This window comes from Chrysemys picta, chromosome 11 (genome assembly GCF_011386835.1).
Source record: "Chrysemys picta bellii isolate R12L10 chromosome 11, ASM1138683v2, whole genome shotgun sequence".
In the NCBI taxonomy this organism is placed as follows: domain Eukaryota; kingdom Metazoa; phylum Chordata; order Testudines; family Emydidae; genus Chrysemys; species Chrysemys picta.
This window is the reverse complement of record NC_088801.1, coordinates 44,455,423-44,479,371: the sequence shown is the minus strand read 5'-3', so window position 1 is coordinate 44,479,371 and position 23,949 is coordinate 44,455,423. Positions and strand designations below refer to the sequence as shown.

The window sequence follows — 23,949 nt, the reverse complement described above, 5'->3', positions numbered from 1 at the left end:
TGGGGCTCCAGACAGCTCAGGGAGTCTCAGAAAGATTTTGAAAAGTTCAAAATAAAGTGTCATTTCACCTGTTTTCAAAATAAAATGTTGGAATTTACATTCAATGGAGAATCCTGATTTTTTTTAATTTTTGGATTTTTCCTTGGAATGGGAATTTGTTTCCCGACAGTTCTAGTGCGTATATTGAAGGTTCTTTGGGCTCAGCTAGAGAGTGGAGCTTCTTCATAGCTAACTATGATTGGCCTTGGAAATGCCCGCATATTTCTCTCACCACCTCTACTCTGAGGAACTGGACTCTCAACGAGTCCCCCCTCAAATACACCCATATTAGTGACAAAATCATTTCCATAATACTTAGCCTGTCACTTTGGCCTTGTTCAGACACATTCCAAACCCGTGCTGGCTTCCCCATATGCACTACATCGTAGTCAAAGACAGGAAGCTTGAATTTGAAGCCCTACATAGTCTGACTTCTGTCAGTCTCTCTGCTCTTGTCTCCGTTCATGCTCTGAAGTCTCGCTTTCTGCTTTTCACAAGCTGTATGCATAACTACCCCTGCAGGCACTTTTCCAATGCTCATCTACACATCTTATTGCATGCTCAGTCACCACATCACTCTCTCCTTCAAATCCCTCCTGGAAATACCTTTATTCCAAAAAACCTAAAGCCCTAGTCCTGTCCTCATTGAAATGTCTGCTAAGGGTTCTTGTGCTGCTGGACAATAGAAGAAATGCAGCTAGTGGGTCAGTGAAGTATGCTGATCCAACCTGCCATGTGTGTTGGTGGAGGGCATCGATGGGCAGCGACTCCAGCTACAAATAGTACATATGGATTATAATAGCAGTTGGAGCTAGGTAGTAGAGGTACTCCCAATCAGAGGAAGGATTCTGTCCTTCCCAAACATCTGTATAGTTATTATATACAAAGCCTTTACTTGGGTTTTGTACAGAAGATCAGAATTTCTAGAGGCTTCTGGTCCACAGAGAAAGCAAGATAGGCAGTTGTTATTCTGCTTTGCAGTGGTCTACAGAAACCTCTTAGTCCAAATGAAATAAAAGGAACTAAACCTTGAGAAAGCAGTGCCACTGTTGAGTTTGCAGGCAGCTTTCATATCATAGGTCAGTACAGAGAATGTCACCTATGGAATCAATAACTCATTGTTCCTCACAATATGTTTGCGAGTGCTTTGTCTAATCGAATTATGAGGCCTCCCTCAAGTTTCTTGGAAGACTATTTCAATACAGACAAACTTTACAAAGTGCACTTTCAGGAAGTCATCACCTTTTATTGCATTAATATGGGAGGTGTATGTACATATACACACATTCTCTTATTCTAAAATAAATATACAGAGAGAGAGAGAGAGAGAGATGTACCCCCCATATGAATGCAATAAAAGGCAGTGACTTCCAGAAAGTGCTGAGAGAGAGAGGGGGATGTAGGGTTCGAATGGACCTCAAGAGGTCATCTAGCCGAGCTCCCTGAGCTGAGGCAGAACCAAGTATACCTAGATGATCCCTGACCAGTGTTTGTTCAACCTGTTCTTAAAAACCTCCAATGATGGGGATTCCATGACCTCCTTGGAAGCTTGTTCTAATTCTGAACTATCCTTATAGTTAGAAATTTGTTTCTAATATAGAACTTAAATCTCCCTTTTTGTAGATTAAGCTGATTACTTCTCATCCTACCTTCAATGGACAAGATCACCATCCTTTTTATAACAGCTCTTAACATAGGCCTGGTCTACACCTACAACTTATGTCGACCTAGCTACATCACTGAGGGCTGTGAAAAATGTCATACCCTGTGCGATAGTTAGGTTGACCTAACCCTCATTGTAAACACAGCTAGGTCAAAGGAAGAATTCTTCTGTCACCCTAGCCACTGCTGTAGACACAGCTAGGTTGATGGAAGAATTCTTCCATTGACTTAACTACTACATGTGGGAGAGGTGGATTACCTACATTGATGGAAAAACCCCTTCCACCAATGTAGGAAGCATCTACACCACAGCAGCACATCTGTAGCACCATAGCTGTGCTGCTGTAGTATAGACATATCCATATTTAAAGACTTATCAATCAGGTCCCCCCTAAATCTTTTTTTCTCAAGACCTCATAGGTCAGTTTGTCTAGACCTTTGATTACTTTTATTGTTCTCCTCTGGACTCTCCAGTTTGTTCACTTCTTTCTTAAAGTGTTGTGCTCAGAACTGGACACAATACTCCAGCTGGGGCCCCACCAGTGCTGAGAAGAGTGGGACAATTACCTCCCTTGTCTTACATAGAATACTCCCGTGGATTCATCCCAGAATGATATTAGCTTTTTTGCAATTGCATCACATTGTTAACCCCAAAATCCTTTTCAGCCTAACTAGTTATTACCCATTTTGTAGTTGGGGATTTGTTTTTTCCTTCCTGGGTGTAGTATTTTGCACTTGTCTTTATTTAATTTCATCTTGTTCATTTCAGACCAATTCTCCAATTTGCCAAGATCACTTTTCATTTTAATCCTATCCTCCAAATCGATAGCAACCCCTCCAAGCCCCGCGTCATCCACAAATTTTATAATATTCTCCATTCCATTATCCAAGTAGTTACTGAAAATATTTAGTAGTTCCAGACCCAGGACAGATACACACACCCCTGTTTGACAGCAAACCATTGAAAAACCATACATTAAGAGTAGTTATCAATCTAATTTATTCTAGATCACATTTCCTTAGTTTGCTTACAAAAATGTAATGCAGGACTATATCAAAAGCTTTACTAAAATCAAGATATATCCCGTCTACTGCTATCCATTAGGTCAGTAACCCTGTCAAAGAGGAAATTAGGTTGGTTTGGCATGATTTGTTCTTGACAAATCCATGTTGACTGTTACTTACCATCCTATCCATCCTTTAGGTGTTTACAAATTGCTTGTTCCAGTATCTTCCCACAATTAAAGTTACGCTAACTGGTCTAATATTCACTGGGTCTTCCTTTTTCTCCTTTTTAAATATGGGCCCTTCTCCAGTCCCCTGGGAACTCACCTTCATGAGTTATCAAAGATAATCGCCAGTGGTTCCAGGGTTGCTTCAGCTAGTTTCTTAGGTCCCCTACAGTGAGTTTTATCAGACCCTGCTGACTTGAATACATCTAACTTATCTAAACATCCTTTCCCTATTTTGGCTTTTATTCTTTTCCCCCTTATTATTAATATTAATTGTATTGATCATCTGGTCACAATTTACCTTTTTAGTGAAGACTGAAGCAAAACAGGCATTAAATGCCTCACCCTTCTTGATATCATATGTTACTAGCTCTCTTTCCCTGTTAAGTAGAGTACATGTTCCTTCATCTTTCTCTAGTTCCTGAAGTATTTATAGAACCTCCTTGTAGAGGAGCAGACTCACCCCTGCAGCACCTCCTGCTAGTCACTTCTGGGAATTAGCTTTTCCAGCATCCTGGAGCACCCCCTGCAGGCTGGTGATCCGCCTGTCCTCTAGACCCCATGTCCCTCCTGGACCCCAGTGCCCTTTGCTCTGGGTGCTGCCCCCTGGCAGTACCCACACACACTGGGTCTCCCCTCACGGGGGAACCCCCACCCACTAACTCCAACTCAGTATCAGGCCACTGCCAGTCACTATCAAGCCCCTGCTCCCTGGGGTCAACTGCAGTATAGGCCACTCATCACAGGCAAGGTTGGGTTTGGACCTGCTGCCTTGGCCTACCTCTGGGCTGCCCTCTGCAACCCCCAGTACCTTTGGCCCAATGCTAAGGCCATAGCCTGGGGCTTTCCAGGCTGGAGCTCCCCAGCCCTACTCCACTCAGGTACCCTGTAGCCAGGCCCTTCTCTCTCTGAGTGCAGAGAGAGACTGTTTGGACTCCCAGCCTTTTTATACAGGCCAGCTGGGGCCTGATTGGGGCATGGCCCAGCTGTGGCTACTTCCCCAGTCAGCCCAGTAGCTTTTCCCTTTGCCCCAGCCTTCTGCTAGGGCTGTTTTAAACCCCTCAGGCAGGAGCAGGGTAACCACCCCGCTACACTCCTATTATTGCCTTTTATGTCCCTGGCTAGGTGTAACTCATTTTTGTCTTCACCTTTCTGATTTTGTCTGTACATGCGTTTACTATCCGTTTGTACTTATTGTCAGCAATTTATGCATGATTCCTCTTTTTGTAGGATTCCTTTTTGATTTTCAGTTAAAGAGCTCTTGATGAAGCCATATTGATCTCGTACCATTTTTCCACTGTTTAAATATATATATATTTAAATATGCTAAAAGAATGCTTTATAGATTGAGTGTATTGATTAAAATTAGCATGTTTTTTCCTGTGTAATCTTATTCTTACAGAGCTCTTGGAAAAGTCACTGGCCCTTTTAAACAAAAGCCATGAGCTGACTGAATTCATAGAAGAATTCAAATCTGCTGGGCCTAATGTAAACCCTGAGTTGATTCAAGGAGCCCACAGCAGCTGCTTGAAAATTGGCAGTCTCCTTGAACTGCTGCAAGACAGGAGAAGGCAACTGGACAAATATCTGAAACAGCAATGCCAAGGACTAGAGCAGGTTCTGCAAATTTGTCATTGGCATCACCAAGAAAACCAGGTATGATATACAACACTTAGGCTAGCCACAGTAAAATCAGGAAACTGTTATATGTTGTGGGGAGAGTTACAGGAGAAGGGGTTCCAGTGTATTTGGATGATAGTTTGCCTCACTGATTTGTTTACTTTGATTTATATTTTAAGCATGTCTCCCTACACAACCTTATTTCTGGCCTTTCCTAACTTTTTTGGCTGCTTGATTTTGCAACCTAAATGTTCTTTTAATGTAGTTTTTTTTTTTAAATATAATTTTCTAAGTTTAAAAAAAACTGAACTCCCCCACAGAAATCCTATCATGTGGAATCATAGTGACCCCTATACACATGGGTTATCCGCAGGGTTCAGACCATTAGCTTCACTGCACTTACCTCTATATCATGAGTTAATGGAGCAACTGGTGACTACAGTAGACTGTCATCTTCTTTGTGGATCAATCAATAGAAGGAGAGAGAGAGAGACTTTGCCAGTGGTTTCACAGCTATTTGCTAAAAGCAGAGGAATACAGAAAACTTGGGACTCCTCAATTCAGTGCCAGCTTCTGGAGGGGAATGTGTTCTAGTGGTACTCTCCTGTCTCTGTGCACGCTGCCTGTCCCTTTCCCTTCTCTTGCAGTCAACCGCCTCCAGCTCCTATTTCCATCCCCCTCTGCTCTTATCCAACTTCCTCCCCCACCACCCCAGTTCTTGCCCTCCTCCCCCTCTGTGTCTATATACACCCAAGCCACTTCCTTTCTGCTCATCCTGCCTCCTCGGCTTCCTCCCCCGTTCTGTTTCTATCCTCCCACCCCTCTGCATTCAAATTAGGCAGGGCCAAGTCCTGCTCAACTCCTGCATCCCTGGGGTGGAGTTCGCTCAGTGAGGATGGAATCTTTGGGCAATGTGGCTGCCAAACTCTAACAAGTCTCTACTGAGTATTCTGCAAGCAGAGTTTTTTAAAGGCTTGGAACTTGGTCAAATTTGGGTGAATTTTCATAGGAAAAGCAAACAACACATCCTGATACCAGAGCAAGCTCCCTGCCAAATTGCAAACCCTTTCTCCAAAGCACAGAGGTGATAGAGCTTCTCAGTAAAACAGTTAAGACTTTTCTTTTAAACATGGACAAAAAAAGTATTTTTCCTGAATCTTGTTCCCTGGGCCTGTCTACACAGTGGGGTTTATTTCACACTAACTGCAGTTTTTTCCAGTTAAAATGGGCTCACATTCACCCAATGTGACTCTCTTTCTGAATCAAGTGGCCAATTAATATGAATTGGATAATCCACTTTGAAAATGGATTAGGTTCATTTCAGAATGAATTTGTGCAGAAAAAAGAAGCATCTGTATTTCAGATTAACTTTTCAGTCCTCCTACTTGTATCCCACTCTGCATTGCTTCACACTAGGACTGCCCTGTCTGTTTACCTGTGTGCCCTCTAGTGCTCTGGGGTCAGGTTGGCCAGATGTCACCGCCCTATTTAAATGCTGGCACACAACTAGGAGGTCCCTATTTGCAATTACATGGTACTGGAGCTGTATATCCTTTTCAGTGTAATCAGCATTATAGCAGCCATGTCTGGTGGTGCTGCGGTGCAGAAGTCATGGATTTCCTTGCTATCTGGGGTGAGGAGATGGTCCACTCCTGTCTTAACAGCAGCTGCCATAATGCAAAAGTACATGAGCATATAGCAAAGTATATGACCAAGAGAGGTCACTCTCAGGACACAGCTCCATGCTATTGCAAAGGAAAGGACCTTTGGCAGGCTTATAAAAAAGACCAAGGGCAGAAACAGGACTTCTGTCAGTGCTCCATTACTTTGAGGAGCTGGATTGGATTTTTGTCAGGAAGGCCACCACCGAGCCCCAGTATGTTCTGGAAAGTGCTGAAAGCATCAAAGAGGACCCCGACCAGGACTCTGATGAGGAGATTTCCCCTGAAGGCCAGGGGAAATCTAAGAGCCGGAGCCAGACCCAGAGAAACAGGCAGCATCTGAAACCCAGATGGACTCCCAGCATGATAGTGCTGAGAAGGGGACCTCTGCCAGTAAGTATTCTGTGCTACCTTACTATAAAACTGTAGAAGTCATTTTAGCAAATGCTTGGCCCAAGTGCCTGACGGACATGGCCATTTTGGGCAAATGTGAGCTAGGAGCCTTTCCGAGCCTGCTCAGCTTTACCCCGGCTCCCAGCATGCTGAAGACGGTGGCCACATGGGGAATTCCAGCTTTGCAGGGATTGGTTCCCTGATATTTTCATTTCCCACTGCCCACTACCATGCTCGCATCTACCCCCCACAACCTCCCTTCCATTCCCCATGAACCACCACAGGTGAGTGGACCATTTTGTCCCCATTGCCTTGATTAAACCAGTGGTGCCACAGTAGTTTTGTAAAACAACATTGTAGTGTAGCCATGTTTACTGAAACATCAGTTTCAGAAAAAATACGGTATAAAAATACTGTTTTTCACAATGCCCTGAGCTTTCCACTGTCTTAGCATTTTATGAGGTATATTTCCCCAAAACAGAGACACTAAATCACAGCGATTGTAAGGCACTCAGCTAGTTGTAATCAGACTCAACATCATTAAGCCCTCAGGTTCAGAACATACAGTAGAGCGGTACTTATTTAGCAGTGCATTTTGTGTATCGAGTGCAGGTAACAGAAAACAGAATTTAAGGCAAAGATAATGCTGTATTTTGGCACAAACACTGCAAGACACAGCAGCCTTCTCAGGGCTACCTTTGTAGGTAGAGTGGCCCTTCCCGTCCTGCAGCACTTCTGGAGGGACCATTCTCGTGAATAACATCACTGCATATCTTCCGTCTGCCTGTTGCCCTTTTGAATAAGCCACTTCACTGCTTCTTGGTGACTCAGATCAGAGGAACATCTTCCAATGTAAGGACTGCCTGCAGAGTTGCCCATGCAATTACTAACCTGCCCTCCTGCAAACCCTCACCCACCCACCTACCTTCTAAGCCCTCCAGCCCATCTAACCCCCCAAATCCTTCTGCCTAACTCAGGTGAAGTCCAAGCCCAAACCTCCAAACCCTGCTGCCAGTCACCAGCCATACACCATACCAGCAGCCTTGGATTAGAACAGGGTTCCTAGGCAAAGAGGAAGTAATGTGGAAATGTCTTAACATTTGCAAGTTGCCCCTAGACTGGGAAGAGACTATGGGAATGGCATTCCAAAACTGAGGAAAGAGTAATTTCATCATTGCTGCCCTGGAGACCTGAATTACTTCAGTAACTGCTTTTTCTGTTTGTCAGCTACCCTGGCTTCTGTACGTGACACCCTGCAGCCACTAAGAACAGAACCCTTATTAACTGCAGAGTGCCTGACTAATCTCCAGGGCAGGAAAAGGAAGACCAAAGATGAAATGTTTGGGTACCTTGAGACAGCATCCTAGAAGAGGGATAAAAAGAGAGGAGTGGAGGGAAGTTCTCCTTGTGTAGAGGCGGAAGAACAGAGAATTGGCAAGAGACCCCATCAAGCATGACATGGACAGGCAGAAACAGCTCCTGAAGCCAATGCAAAACCAGACTGTCTTGATGAAGAACATTTTGGGACAATGTTCTGCCATAGCACCACAACCCCAAGTGCCTTGTTCTGTTCATTCCCCCTGAAGCATCTGGCACCGGCCACTGTCAGAAGATAGGATACTGGGCTAGATGGACCGTTGTTTTGACATAGTATGTCCAGTCATGCCATGTCCTGTAGCCTATGGAGAACAATGGATATTGGGAGCAGCAGTACATTCTTAATTCTCCTGCTACAGGTAGTTCTCTGAAGACAGTGAATTCTGGGATCCCTCCTTCATCCCTACAATAACAAATTATAGTTTCTTCTGGCACCATTCCGTACAGAGGCAACAGTCAGAAATCCTGCATGTACACATGCTTGTGAGCAGTACAGCACATATATGTGTACTCCACACTGTATGGCATGGGTCCACATCTTCACTGTAATCTTGTCTAACGTTTGCACTAGTTTATGTAACAATGGATAAAAGTTTGCACAGTTTTGTTCAATCCATGATTTTTATATTGGCATGATTTAATCAATACAGGTTATTTTTGACAAGATGCACCAGAGTTTCATAAAATACACGTCCCAGAGACCAAATAAAATGTCCTCTCCAAAAATCATTGCACAAAGCATTTTTAAAAAGCAAAATACACTTCTGTTTCACTAAATTCATACACATAGAGTAAAGAAATCCAAGTACAATGTGTAATTAAATTACATTGCCACATTTCAGCTTTTAGCCTCAAAGTAGGAGCATGGGGGATCCTGATCCTATGGCCCTGATGATTTGCTGCAGTTTTCAGAGGAAGCCTTTCTGGCTGATCACAGCATTCAGCAAGTCTCTGCACTTCTGCCCTCTACCAACTGATGAGGCTCTCGCCCTTGCTCTCACAGAAGTTGGGCAAAATACAGCAAGAAGGTATCCCATCAGGTAGATATTTCTCAGCAGCCTCCAGCCTCATCATGAGACAACTCCATCTCCCTTAAAAATGCATACTCCACTGTCATTCTACAGCTGCTCAGGGTCTGTAGTTGAACAGGTCCTTCCTCTTGTCCAAGTGTCCAGTAAATGGCTTCATAAGCCAGGGAAGCAGACAGTAAGCTGTGTCTCATAGAATGACAGAAGGAATGACAGTACCACTTATATCCATAGTAGCCATGGGAGCAAATTTTCCATATTTCATTAAAGACAACAGATGTGAGTTTCAAAAGATCCTAGCAACTTGGACCTTTTCAAGACCACCCCACATTAACACTGATGAATCTTCTAGGGCCTAGAATCTAGACCTTAGAGCTCCATGGAGATGCACCCCTTTCTGCTGATGAACTCTGAGGCCTGAGGTGTGAGTAAAGAATAGGCACATGGGTTTCATCAATGGCTCCAATACAATTCAGAAATTCCAGCTGTGCAAATCTACCAATAGCCTCCTGTGCTTTGGCAAACGTTGACCCATGCTAGCAGCACCTTTGTAGCAGCACACTGCTCCATGACAACAGCCTGGACAGTTGATCTACCAACACCAAATTGCTTGCCTACTGACCGGTAGCAATCTGAGTTGGCAAGTTTCCAAATGGTGATGGCCACATGCTTCTCCACTGACAGAAGCTCTCATGTTGGTATCCTGAAGGATGAGTTCAGTGTAGATCTCTAGGAAAGTGCCCTTTATCGCCCAGAAATTCTTCCTCCACTGCAGGTCATCACTATTCATTTCCACCAGTCAATGCTGCTTTCATGAGTCCAGAAATGGCACTCGGTCAAGTGAAGCTGCTCCAGGAAAAGTTTTTCCACAATTAGCTGCTTGATTTCTTCCTCCTCCTTTAATGAAATTAGGTTGACAGTGCAGTAGATGGCTTCCAAAATGACCCAGGTATGTGATCGCATATACATGTGCAGCTACCTCTGTGTATTAACGAGTGCCTGGACCATGGCACAAAGCAGAGTTCCCTCCATGCTGGCTGATAGCAGTTTTGAAATTGGCCCTGACTTGCAAAAGATAAGTGAATTATAAGATCACCGGAGAGGAATCATGAGAATTTGCTACTGTGACCCTAAGTCCCAGAATTCTGGGAGCTTGCAGTAGGTATCTGACAGTGCACCACCAAAAAAACAAACAAAAAACAAAAAACAAAACAAAACCAAAAATGCATAAAGCCCAATAGTGGGACAGTACACCATGGGATTCCAGCCAAGAATGCCTAGTGCTTACTCAAAACAAAACAAAACAAAAGCCAGGTGTACCAGGTGTACACACTGATTCAGTGAGAAGTAGGTAAAAGCAACCATGTGGACGCAATTATCTTGGAATTGTTAGAACATAAGAAAGGCCGTACCAGGTCAGACCAAAGGTCCATCTAGCCCAGTATCCTGTCTACTGACAGTGGCCAATGCCAGGTGCCCCAGAGGGAGTGAACCTAACAGGCAATGATCAAGTGATCTCTCTCCTGCCATCCATCTCCACCCTCTGACAGACAGAGGCTAGGGACACCATTCCTTACCCGTCCTGGCTAATAGCCATTAATGGACTTAACCACCATGAATTTATCCAGTTCTCTTTTAAACTCTGTTTTAGTCCTAGCCTTCACAACCTCCTCAGGTAAGGAGTTCCACAAGTTGACTGTGCGCTGCGTGAAGAAGAACTTCCTTTTATTTGTTTTAAACCTGCTGCCTATTAATTTCATTTGATGACCCCTAGTTCTTGTATTATGGGAATAAGTAAATAAATTTTCCTTATCCACTTTCTCCACATCACTCATGATTTTATATACCTCTATCATATTCTCCCTTAGTCTCCTCTTTTCCAAGCTGAAGAGTCCTAGCCTCTTTAATCTCTCCTCATATGGGACCCGTTCAAAACCCTTAATCATTTTAGTTGCCCTTTTCTGAACCTTTTCTAGTGCCAGTTTATCTTTTTGGAGATGAGGAGACCACATCTGTACGCAGTATTCGAGATGAGGGCGTGCCATTGCTTTATATAAGGGCAATAATATATTCTCAATCTTATTCTCTATCCCCTTTTTAATGATTCCTAACATCCTGTTTGCTTTTTTGACCGCCTCTGCACACTGCGTGGACATTTTCAGAGAACTATCCACGATGACTCCAAGATCTTTTTCCTGACTTGTTGTAGCTAAATTAGCCCCCATCATATTGTATGTATAGTTGGGGTTATTTTTTTCCAATGTGCATTACTTTACATTTATCCACATTACATTTCATTTGCCATTTTGTTGCCCAATCACTTAGTTTTGTGACATCTTTTTGAAGTTCTTCACAGTCTGCTTTGGTCTTAACTATCTTTAGCAGTTTAGTATCATCTGCAAACTGTGCCACCTCACTGTTTACCCCTTTCTCCAGATCATTTATGAATACGTAGAATAGGATCGGTCCGAGGACTGACCCTTGGGGAACACCACTAGTTACCCCTCTCCATTCTGAGAATTTACCATTAATTCCTACCCTTTGTTCCCTGTCTTTTAACTAGTTCTCAATCCATGAAAGCACCTTCCCTTTTATCCCATGGCAGCTTAAATTTACATAAGAGCCTTTGGTGAGGGACCTTGTCAAAGGCTTTCTGGAAATCTAAGTACACTATGTCCACTGGATCCCCCCTGTCCACATGTTTGTTGACCCCTTCAAAGAATTCTAATAGATTAGTAAGACACGATTTCCCTTTACAGAAACCATGTTGATTATTGCTCAACAGTTTGTTTTTCTATGTGTCGGACAATTTTATTCTTAACTATTGTTTCGACTAATTAAGAATAAAATTGTCTGACACATAGAAAAACATAAACTGTTGAGCAATAGTCAACATGGTTTCTGTAAAGGGAAATCGTGTCTTACTCATCTATTAGCATTCTTTGAAGGGGTCAACAAACATGTGGACAAGGGGGATCCAGTGGACTTAGTGTACATAGTGTTATTCTGCAATTGTTAGTGCACCCAGACCTAATCCACCAAAACAAAACAAAACAACACAAAAATGATCTAGACAAACCCTCAGAAATAGCTAAGCCCTTTAAACTGAAAGTTTCCTAAAAATTCAGCTGAGGCAGGCATTCATCATGGAAAATTTCAGTCTGAATGTTTAAAGTTAATGGAAAGTGTTGGGCAACATTAACTGTAGGCAGGGCTATGCACTCCAGCTCTGCCTAGAATATTGATTCTGCAGGGTTATGTACCTTGTACATCAAAACCAGCTCTACCTTTTTTTGCATAGTGTGCATATGATCCTCCAAGTAAAACATTTTACAACTGGTGAGGTACTCTAGGGAGCTGCTAACCTAATTCTGAAACATCAAGTATTATAATTACCAGAGGCAATACTGGATTTATTGGTAACATCGTGGCTAGATGGATTACTATCCTGTATGAAAAATCCTGTGTTCCTACGGAAGTGTTCTCTTTCCAGCCTGTGGCTATAGAATGATAGCTTGGAACAAATCCCCCTTTTCAACCAAGATACTTAAAAGAGAAACTGCTAAATAAGAGGCCAGAGCTATTACTATGAAAATCATGAAATATCGTCTAACACTTGAGAGGCATGATGCTGCTCAATTCTGCTTTGGCTGCTACTTTGTCTATATCACCAGGAAACTGTCCAGCAAAAGAACACACCTTAAAAAGTAATGTTATTTCAATTCTCAGTATCTGTGATAAATTCTCAATGGCTACAACTGAAGTTTCAAAACAAATTTAGCCAAGTCGGTTGGAAATGTATCATATTGCAAAGTACACTTTCCAAGAAGAAGAGTCCTTCTCTAAATCCTTCTTCAAAGCTTGGAAGTACCAGGAGTTAGTACTCCTAGCTGTGATGCTTTCATCAACTACATGGTCATCCCAGCTTTATTCAGGTATTTCAATAACTTACAAGCAGAGAGAGGGGTGCAAAACAGAAGAATCTCTGCAAAATACTTTGCTATCTTACATTGGGTAAAGAAGGGGAAAATACTTTGAATGAATTTGCTTTAAAACCATACTGCAGAATCTCTCCAAGACCAAGGGTGGGGTGGAGGGAAATGCAAATTTGGTCAAACTTACCACAGATTTCTAGTTGCCTTAAACATTAATGGACAATTATCTTTCACTTAGAGTGCCAAGTTGAATCCAGCCCAGTTTGGGAACATCCGGAAAATCTTTACTATCTGGTTTAGGGTGACCAGATAACAAGTGTGGAAAATTGGTACAGGAGAGGGGGTAATAGACTGTAAGGGGTGTCTATATAAGACAAAGCCCCTAATATTGGGACGATCCTGATAATATTGGGATGATCCCGATAATATCAGGACGTCGGGTCACTTTAATCTGGTTGCTGTTTGGTGTGGGGGTGTGTGTGTGTGTGTGTGTGTGTCCATTTTCTGTGGAATGGGCGTTGACATCACAAATACCACCATTACAGCTGATATCTACTGGCAACCTACCTACTGGTGATAGCTTGAGGAGACGGGCTTTAGCTCAGATAGAATGTTTATTCAACTACCTGCCTTCTCATGCCCAGCTGTGGTCCAAGGTTGATGCAGACTAGCAGGCAGAGTCAGGTCCTTGCAATACTGTTCTAACTATGGACCTGTAAGGCATCAGTCTGGCACCTTACGTAACATTCATGCACAATTATGGAACAGTAAATACTCTGGAAAATTAACTGGTAGAAATTTTATGACAAAGTATCTTTTTTTAGACTTATGCATATGCATTTTTAAGTACTGAAGCCTAATATTTTGCTCTCCCTGTGTGTGCTGAACTCCCATTAATGTCAAGTGGAGTTCTACACATATAAGGAGAGCAGCCTATTGAACTCTCATTGACGCTAATGGAAGTTTGGGAGACATAGGGAGAGCCGCATGTTGGAGTCAAGCCTGCTGTGAAGATGTGAGAGTAGATTTTTACCCCTAATACTGCCTGTGTTCTTTTTAAAGGATAAGTATAAAGCACAGAAGTCTCCCTGATCTGGTTTTGAAAGAGAAACTAAGCAAATGTAAAGATTACAATATATATTTCCTTGCCCCGAAGAACTAAAAATGCAACACCTTCGTTCTGCCTTGAATTCGAATGTGACGGTCTGATAAGCATAATCATAACATGTTTTTCTTTATCAGTATGTCAATATGTAAAAATGTACCTTGTTTTACATTTAAAGAGCTATCCTTCCTTTTCAGATACCGCAGCATCTTATTTTGCTGATAATCTCTTTCATTAATGAAAATCAGAGACAGATTGGGCTATTTTGTGCATAATTAATTTTCTCGGCAAGAAGATTTATTAATGTAATTTTTCTCAATTGTGCCAGTAATGCATACATGAGACAAACAAATAAATTTAACTTAAGCTATTCATGGTCCCTTGGTAAAAGGTTGTGTCAAGGGCAGAGATAAGAGCTAAGTCAGATTTGTGGGACAGCATAACACACCCTCATCTGCAGTCCATGCAGACACACAGAAGGGAAATGATCCTTCTTTTTAAAGGAAAAATATTAACTAACGGTAGTTATCAGTTGTGTCGTTAAGAAGGTAGAACTAACAGCCCTGTCACCTCTTGGTGCTGGAATTCATTTACTAGCAATTTAATTGATGTAAAAATAACGATGGCAGTGCAGTCATTTAAAGGTTCTGTTGAGGGATCTTTACCTGAATGAATGTAAACCCACTTTTTTCTCCTGTTGATCTTTACACGGTGGGCTTGGTTAATAGCTGTATGTTCTTTTTTACTGAAAGATGTTCAGCATGCAAGACTGGGGGAGTGATTTGACCACTATTGTCTTCATGATACAGTTTGGGGCCATAGCTGTGTTTGGAAGCTGTTTTCAAATATAGGCACGGGTTTCCATTTTTAGTACCAGGCACAGTATGAGCTGAGCAAACCATCAATGTCAGCATGCACAAGTATAATTGGGAATCTCCAACAGTGACTAATGCACCAGAACTGCTTGGATTTATGGAAGAACTGTCTAAACAATCTACGTATGCTCCTGATAGGCTCTTTTCTGATTTTCCAAAAGCTGTGTCCCCTATGGTCTCTGCTGCTTCTGCTGCCCGCTAGAGTGAAGGAAAAACACTGAGTTTCAACACTGGCAGGTTGGAGACAAACCTAGACATTTTCACCTAATTCATAAGCAATTAAAAATGTGCATAACATTTCTGAGTGGACCTTCGTATGTTTTCAGATGTGCTCCCAGCGCTTTCTGTAAATGGTTTTCATAAAAATGAAACATTGATTACATTTTACCCTGAGTGCAGGAATATTTAGACTGGAACATACCAATAATTAAATTATTAAAATCTGTTTAGTCAGATTTGTTTAAAATGATCCTTTGCTAGCTACCTCAGGTAAAATCTTGGCCCGATTGAAGTTAATGGGAGTTTTCTGAACACCCCTCCCCCCTGCCCCTGGTGTATTTATAATTCTTATCTCCTGTGATGTCATTTATTCTACTACTGATATACTCATGCATACACAAATGTTTCATGCAAGAACACACCTTTCACAGATCCATCACTGATGAAAATTAAGCTTGTATTCTTGACCAATTTTTTTTTTTTTTTTTTTTTTTGCATATCATCATCAGACTGGGATCAATAGTAATAATACCCAGGACTTTTCATCTTCAAACATTAAACTCTCCCAACACTCCTGTGAGAGACAGAAAGAGAAGATTGTCTTCCTATTAGAGAAGGGGAAATAAAGGCAGACTTGGGATGACAGAAGTCAGTATCAGAACCAGGAGTGAAACTCAGAACTTCTTAGCTAAGTTCTCTAGGTTTTGTGTCTCCTGCCCTGGATTCCTTATTCTGATTTTAACAAGTCTGCTATTTATGTTATAGGAGACAGAGGGTGTTTTGCAGAAGTGGAATAACGGAACAAAATCAAACACATTTATTTATTTATGGTCAGTATTGGCAAAATTGTCCTGTTGCAAAACTCCAATGAAGTGAAAATCAATACTGTTCTAGTTCACTGACTTTCAAATTGTCTGATGCCATGAACCCCTTCTCTAATTGTTGAAAACATCATGGACCCCCCGTGCATTTACACTTGTATCAGGGGAAGTCCAGGCACCATGTGATATTTCCAAAAGCCCTTTTTGGACACAGTTTGACAATGCCTGTTCTAGCTGGCACTATTTTAGGGCTTATCTACATGGGGAAATTTGCTGGCAGAACTCTACTGCTATAATTATATCGCTATAGTTATAGTGGTATAACTACAGTGGTATCATTCTAACAGTATATTTTTGTTGGTGTCCCAGCGTATAAAGCTCTTATTGTTCAACAAAAGCACTCCTTCATGTTTTACTTCAGACAGTTACAGAAAACTACCTAATCTCCTCCCTGTTTACATATTTTTTATTTGTCTCCGATCTTTATCTGCACTACAGGGTTAACTCAGGTGATTGGTACCTAGGTCTGAACAGCTGGATTAGTCTAGCCCAGGTGTGAGCTGCCACATGGCAAAGCCTTACCTGAATTATTATGTCCTTACTAGTGCTGTGCTCATCTGTGTCACTAAGACTTCAGGGGGCATGTCCCATAGTTATCCTTTAGCAAACTAAGCCACTCTATGATGCTTTTCCAGTGACTCATGGGAGCATTTGTCTGTCCTTGGCACAAGGGGGGAACTGTGGGGAGGCACTGGAAGACTGTCTGCACTTGAGTGGTTTGGCCTGTGTCCTGACTACAAAGTGGGCAGGTTTCAATCCCAAGTGAAAGCCTCATTCAGATTTTAGCCTAGGGCCCCAGGCAAGCCAGCTATCCTGGGTTTAAAGCACCACTGAACTTGGATGAGATATTTTTGTGTGTGGATATGTAAAAGTTAGGGGTAACACTCATGGAAGTGCTTAAGATAACTCTGCAATTACCATTTTTTAACTTATAACAGTTTCCAGGTACAGATAGGAATCCTTTAACTCCTACTTCCATGGGTAATTTACAGCAAATATTGTGGTCAATAGCATGCTGTAAGGCAGTCATGCACTCAGGGTTTTAAAAAATTTAGTGGTTTTGTTTATCAGGCAATCAACATGCCCTGTAGCTTGTGCACAAAAAACAAAAGCTTACCAAAAAGAAATTTCTGAAAAAATAGAATTCTGTGGGCTTCTGTCTTAAAAAACACCAAAGATAGCTCTGACATAATCTTACACTGCTAATATCACTCATTGACATCTGCAGTACTTAAACCCCAACTGCTTACACTCTTGATAATTAAAATAGACATTGCCAAGTGGCTAAGGGGTGAGCTTCTTACTGTGACCGAGTTAAAGATTTTATTACTCCTCTGCTCAAGCCTATAGAAGCATGAGTTTGTTTTGGCAAACAGCCAGTATTTTCCATAGAAAAGAAAATTGCCTCAATTTACAGGGAAATTCTTCTTTCCCCTGTATCATACACTTTCAATTTTATTTTGATAGATGCGAAGTACATGTTTTGTATGTCTTCTTCCAGTATAAATGTTTTCATAATTTTGCATTGGTAAGTGTATGTTTGAGGGGATGAGGAAAGGAAAGGCTTCACGGTTCAAAATTTTGGCCTGATCCCTATGTTTTAAATTTGATTTGATTCAGTCAGGTATGTAAACATTACTCCAAGACTCCATTGGGCTTCCACTCATCCCTTCATTCTACATAATCAACTTTCCTCCTTATAGGTCTGTCTTCATCAAAGGGTGACTTGTACAGCTCTAACCCCATTTTTGAGAGCACAAAATAACCAGTGTCATGCTGTATTCCAGAGATGGGCCTGGTCCAAATGCCTCTAATGCTGATCAAAGTGTCAATCTGAACTTTGTGACTTGGGTCCACCTCTACCACAAACCTTCCACTGAGAATGAGAGCTTGTGAGAGCTCATCCCCCCCCTTGAAAATGAAAATATCATATACATTACCAAATGTGAATGGCTTTTGTGACAATAGTTCTCACTTAGGATGACCAGACAGCAAATGTGACAGCAAATCAGGACAGGGGGTGGGAGGTAGTAAGAGCCTATATAAGAAAAAGACCCAAAAGTTGGGTCTATAAAATCAGGACATCTGGTTACTCAATTCTCACTTCACACTACCTTGGTTTTTGTTCAAATAATTAAAGAGAATTATTTTATGAATTGTATTTTTTTGAAGCAGGGCACATACAAAACTCCCATATGTTTTTGTTTGTAACATATATCACCAGGATAGTGTGCAGAAAAACGAGGTCCCCGGTGTATCAATAAATAACTTGGAGGCGCTTAAGAAAGTAGTTTTGAGACTCTGCCATCAAATTAAAATTTAATTACGTTAATAATCTGTTTACTTTCCTAGCTCCGTTGAAGTCCTTAGGTAATTTGCCCACTGTATTATTTCAGATGTGTTGAAAGCATTTTTTGTTATAAAAGGTTCTTTTGCTTTTTAGAAAAATACAGAATGAAATAAAATTTAAAAAAGGCCTCCACAGAAGCAGATCTCAGGAAATTCTTAGAGACATGCTTTCAAGTCTATACTCTTCCTACTGTACAAAGGAATTTTAAATGTGATACATAGAGTATGGTGGTGGCTTTGCAAGACTTGGAAAAGATTGGAGCAGGTCTTGTAGGTACTAACTGATTCCCAGTACTATTTTAAAATGCAAAGCTTCGCTCAGGGATCTTTGCCATGTGTTGTTCACAAAGAATGTATAAGGTACCTATTGTGCATCAAGTAGAAGTACATGCAAGTCATTCTGTGCAATTTATGAGATACATTATCTACTGCATTTGTTTGCTCAATATTCTTGTTACAGTCAATCTAGCAAGCTGTAATTGTTTTTTGGAATACAAAAGATTACTCTATATAATGCAGTACAGTAGCTTCATTGAATTATTGAAGTTATAGTTAGAAAAGACCTATCCGGTCATCTAGTCATTGCTTTTTATGCATCATTGTAAATATGTTCAGATTTATAGTCACCTACTGTACATGAAAGAGCATTTTTCCTAGGAAAAATGTATGATTTCTTTACCATTTTAGACTATGTATGTCGTCTTCCCCATGTTACTACTACCTGATTTTTCTTTTCCTTCAATCTCACCCACTGTACTGATTGATAAATCATTAGACATACTTTATGAAAAACAAGTCTTGTTTTGTTACATATATTCCCATTTCATGTAGGTATATGAACTTTTGAATTAAAACATGAAAACACAGTGCTATGTATCTAAAATTGGGGCTTAATTTATAGACAAAGTTGGTTTACTTAATACACGTGAAAGGTTGGACAATTATTTCTCACCTTTTGAAATTCTTCTCAACTCTTGAAAATCTCATTTTTCTTTTTTATCTAGGTAACATCTTGGTACAGGAAAAATATGAGTGATTATCTACATAAGCAAAATCTAGGCTCATCTTTAACAGAAAATGAAGAGCTACTTCATGAGCACATGGAAATGGAATTCAAGGCTAAGGTAAGAAATATGAAAATATTAAAGGAAAAAACTAACATACATTTTATATAGTTAAACAATTTGGGAAAGTTTTGATAATGGTAAAAATAGGTGGCCAGTCACTATTACAGTAATGCTTTGTCACTGAAATCTGCAGATCATGTGGCAACAAAGTGGGTATAACATAGGTTTCAACAGGAATTTTTAGCAATATGTCTGAAATAACATGATGGGACAATTTTATTCCTCTGCTGCATAAATGATGAGGGTGGGGTTAAAGATTATGTTGATATGAAAAAGAAATGTATTTACAAACCAGAGAGCATAAATATTAGAACTCTCTTGCAGTTACTTAATTTTGATGTAAATGTAATAGTGCTCTGAAGTGCTGGTACATATAGTGAAAATTGCTCGGTGTGCCATTTTGGACTGGTTGTGTTCAGAGAACTTGGCTCACAGAGCAGGCCTATTTTGTGCTAAAGACCTTTGTTCATATAAAAATGTAAGTTTTTGAAAGGTGACTGAACTTACCAGACTGACGAGGTTTCTGAATGGCTGGAGTTATATCTTCTTTAAGCTTTAGACCATCAATTTGTTTCTATAATTTATAGTTATCTGCTTCAGTGCTACCAGGTAAGCAGGGAAAAATGCACTTCTAATGCCATCCCAAGTATCTCATACATCCTATTTGAAGTCACGGTATTTTTGTCTAGAAAACATTGGTTCTTAACGGCATATCACCACGTTCTGCTGCAGGCTGCACACTGCTGTGAATACTAGCAGTGATGGGGTTAAACAATAATGTTTGAGTCACAAGGCATTTCCAGAGGAATATTATGACCTGCTGGGAGAAATTGATGGTCTGGAGTGCCATCAAGGATCACTGAATCGAGCTAGTCGTTAATCCCAAGGAAATTCACTGCCCTGAAGTTGTTATTGCAGTTTACTATATCAGTTGAAGAAATACCATAACCCATGTTTTAAAAAATAATAAAATATGCATTTTCAGTCTGAACAGCAGTGGACCCTGAGGCCTCAAGGAACTATCACAATAAAATAATTTTATTTATTTATTGCTTATCTAAATAACTCTTCCCCTATATATTAGCTAATCAGGTTGTTTGAATCATCCCACAGTATCTCATTCTTCGTCTAATGTTGATTAGCATTGGAAGCTTTCCGTACAGAGTCATAACTTAGTGCAGCTTACTTTTATCCTTCTGTTGTTATTGTTGGCAGCATGTTCTAGCTCAGGGAAATCAAGTGGACTGAGTAGATCTTGCGGAATATATGCCATGCTTCTGATGTGAAATGTGGACACACAAGCTAGCTTAAGCTGCACACAGCAAATGTATTGCAGAAAGATGAGCTACAGGTCTGTGTATCTGTTACCTTTTCATTGTACTAATGATATTACAAGCAGTGGGAAAGAGAAATTTGACACTTTGCTACATTTTATTTCCAGCTTGAATATTCAAATGAGTGTTTCTGTAAAATTTGTTAGAATGGTAGAAGCTTATAGTAAGCTTATACTAGACATACTGATGTTTTGCCTCAATGGCAGAAGCACACTGAAACATAAGGTGATACCAAGTTCAGAGGAGCTCCCAGTTCAGGCTAAGTAATATCAGCATAGTTTCTTCTACAGCACCTCCCTGTTCGTGACTCCACAGTGGAACATGTCCTTGTATCTGTAAGTCCCCAGTCCCTAGTCTTTTGTGAAACCTTCCATCTGATATAAGGTTATCATCTCTTATCTCCAAACTGTGATGTCCCTTTAATGATGTAGCAGGCTCATTTCTGTATTTCAGGATCCACTAGTCACACCATAACTCAGTTCGATGAAGGCCAGCTCTGATGGACTTCTCAAAAACAATTTACACACCCACACAGGCTGTCATCTGAAATGTGCTCCTGCCCTCCCCTTTCATCTCTCTTTCCCACATATATATGAATATGTATAGGATGACCATGCATCCCGTTCTGGCCGGGACAGTCCCTTTTTATAGCCCTGTCCCAGCCATCCCAATATTTTTGGCAAAAGAGGGCATTTGTCCCATTTGCTGTTGCCAACTGATCAAGTTGGCAAGAGCAAATGGGACAAATGCCCTCTTTTGCCAAAAAAGTGGGGTGTGGTGCAGAGGAACCTGCACGCGGGCAAGTGGAGATGCTAGCCCCATGTAGGGGGGAGGCTGGGCTGAATGAGGGGGCAGGCAGGGTTCCAGCGACCAGCAACAGCCTCGAATGGGGAGCTGGCAGGGTTCAAGTGACCAGTGACAGTTGGGGAGGGGCACCTCGGGTGAGCAGCTGGGTGGGGCCTCAGGGGGCAAGGCCTCAGGCGAATGGCTGGGGCCAGCCCCACGCAGGGTCCCATTTTCCCTTTTGGAAATATGGTCACCCTAAATATGAGCCTTTTTACCACTTTTTAAATGCTTATTTAAATGTCCCCAAAGAGCTATGGCCTCAACCTTCAATTGCAGGCTTTTGAATCTGCAATATTTTGCAGCTCTTAGGACAGCCTCCAAAATCTGATGCTCTCCCTGGATAAGATCACTACATTTTAAATTTCTGCACTGTACATGCAATCCTGTTCTGATTGTTTGTAACTGGAGAAAGCTTTCTTCATGCTAAATCACGTTTTGGTTGTCATTACATTGTAGCAGCTCCAGATGTACGTCTGATCATCATTTCTGGTATAGTTTACAGCAAATGCTGTGCTAGGTTCGATCATCATTACAGTTCAGTCTCTCCTGCCTGGTTTGCCAGCTGTTACACTTGCAGATTCAAGGTATTGCCTAATCAAGTATCCTTTATTAGTACTTTTACAAATTTAAAATATGTATGTTTATAAAACCTCACTATGAAAGTGTTACAGGAAGCTCAAATCTCTGCAGAAAAACACGTCCTACTTCCCAGAACTGAGCTAGAAGCAAATTTACATATATTCATAGATTTTTAGATCAGAAAGGATCATTCTGATCCTCTAGTCTGCTGACTAAAGAATTTCACCAATAATTCCTGCATCAATCCCTTATCTTGTGGTTGAGTTACAGTTTATTTCTCAAAAAGATACCCAATCTTGATTTTAAAACTTCAAGCAATGGAGAGTCCATCATATCTTTGGTGAGTTGTTATAATGGCTAATTACCATCCGCGTTCCCCTTACATTTTTGTGTCCTATTTATTGTCTGAGTTTGTTCAGCTCCATCTTCCAGCCCATTAGATCTTGTTAATGCCTTTGTCTGCTAGACTGAGGAGCCCTCTACTGTCAGAAACCTCCCAGGGTGTATATTTGATCAAGATCCCTTTTACCCTGATGCTTGATAAGCTAGATAGACTTAGGAAACTCATTCGCTTTAAGGCAGCTTTTCCCTATCTCAGATAATACTTGCCTCTCTTTTCGGAACCCTTTCCAATTTTTCAACATCCTTTTTGAAGTGTGAATGCCAGAACTGGACACATTATTCCATTAATGGTCTCACCAGTGCTATAGACATAAATAATATCCATTATGACCCCTAAGTCCAGAGTCACTCCTTCACTGGATGCAGTCCTCCATCTTCTAAATGTGATCTACATGCTTTGTTCCCAGATGTATGAACTTGCAGTTGGCTGTATTGAAATACATGTTATTCAAATGAATCCAGCTTGCATAGGGATCCAGATCAGTCTGCAATTCACCTGTCATCATTTACCATTCCACTAATTTTTGTATCATCTGTGAACTTTATCAAACAATTTTTTTGTATTTCCTTCCAAATCATTGATATAGATCTTGAATAGCATTGAGCCAAGAAATAGTCGTGGAAAAATAGAACACTAGCATTTCACGCTGCTTTCTGTAGAACAAACATTTTTCTCTAAAAGAATTAAGTCTACATTCACATTGAAAGACTATTAACGTATATCAACACTTTCAAGTGCTACAACTATCCAGCCTAATGCACTTTTGAGAGGATGGCAGTATCCCCGAGGAGCACTATTTTGCAGCACAGCCTGCTACAAGATGCTCAAATGGAGATTAGTTTGCTTTTTTGAATGGCAGAATTGAACCCTGTATTGTTGTAAATTCCAGCTGGGAGCACATGCTTAGAAACTGTGTAAAAAATGTGCCTACCCCACATTCAGGTCTTTGCTGAGCACCTTGTATTTTGGAGTTACCTGGGTTGTTTTCAAATTGATAAAATTATTGCTACATGCCATTCTTTTCCTAGTCTCTGACCTGTCTGTTGCTTGAACTGAACATTCATTGTATATCATGACTGCTTTACCAGTGATACGTAATGAAATTGAAAAACACCCATAGAAAGTATTGCTTTAGTAAATCAAGCTCACATTATCTGGGATGATTACTAGATGAACCAAGAAAGCTATAAAATACTATATAAGATGACGGCACTGCTGCATATCATCGTATTTAAACAAAAAGATATCTGAAGCTGAAAAATCTCAAAGCAGAAGTTGTCTAAG

At 40.9% G+C, this 23,949-nt stretch overlaps 1 protein-coding gene across 15 annotated transcripts in view; it reads left to right on the top strand.

The window, feature by feature from the left end:
• CCDC141 (coiled-coil domain containing 141) overlaps window positions 1–23,949 on the top strand; it is a 147,789-nt gene that overhangs the window by 33,370 nt on the left and 90,470 nt on the right. For 12 of the 15 annotated variants that reach the window (XR_010591332.1, XR_010591331.1, XM_065560825.1 and 9 more), the window contains 2 exons: window positions 4,336–4,589; window positions 19,381–19,500. Coding sequence is in view for 12 of the 15 variants with exons in the window: in XM_065560825.1 (XP_065416897.1) it covers window positions 4,336–4,589; window positions 19,381–19,500 (374 nt within the window). In the remaining 3 variants the exon portion in view is untranslated. Of the gene's footprint in view, window positions 1–4,335; window positions 4,590–6,444; window positions 6,608–19,380; window positions 19,501–22,080; window positions 22,268–23,949 lie in introns of those variants that run through there. The other 3 variants (XM_065560833.1, XM_065560831.1, XM_065560834.1) reach the window with 2 other exon arrangements.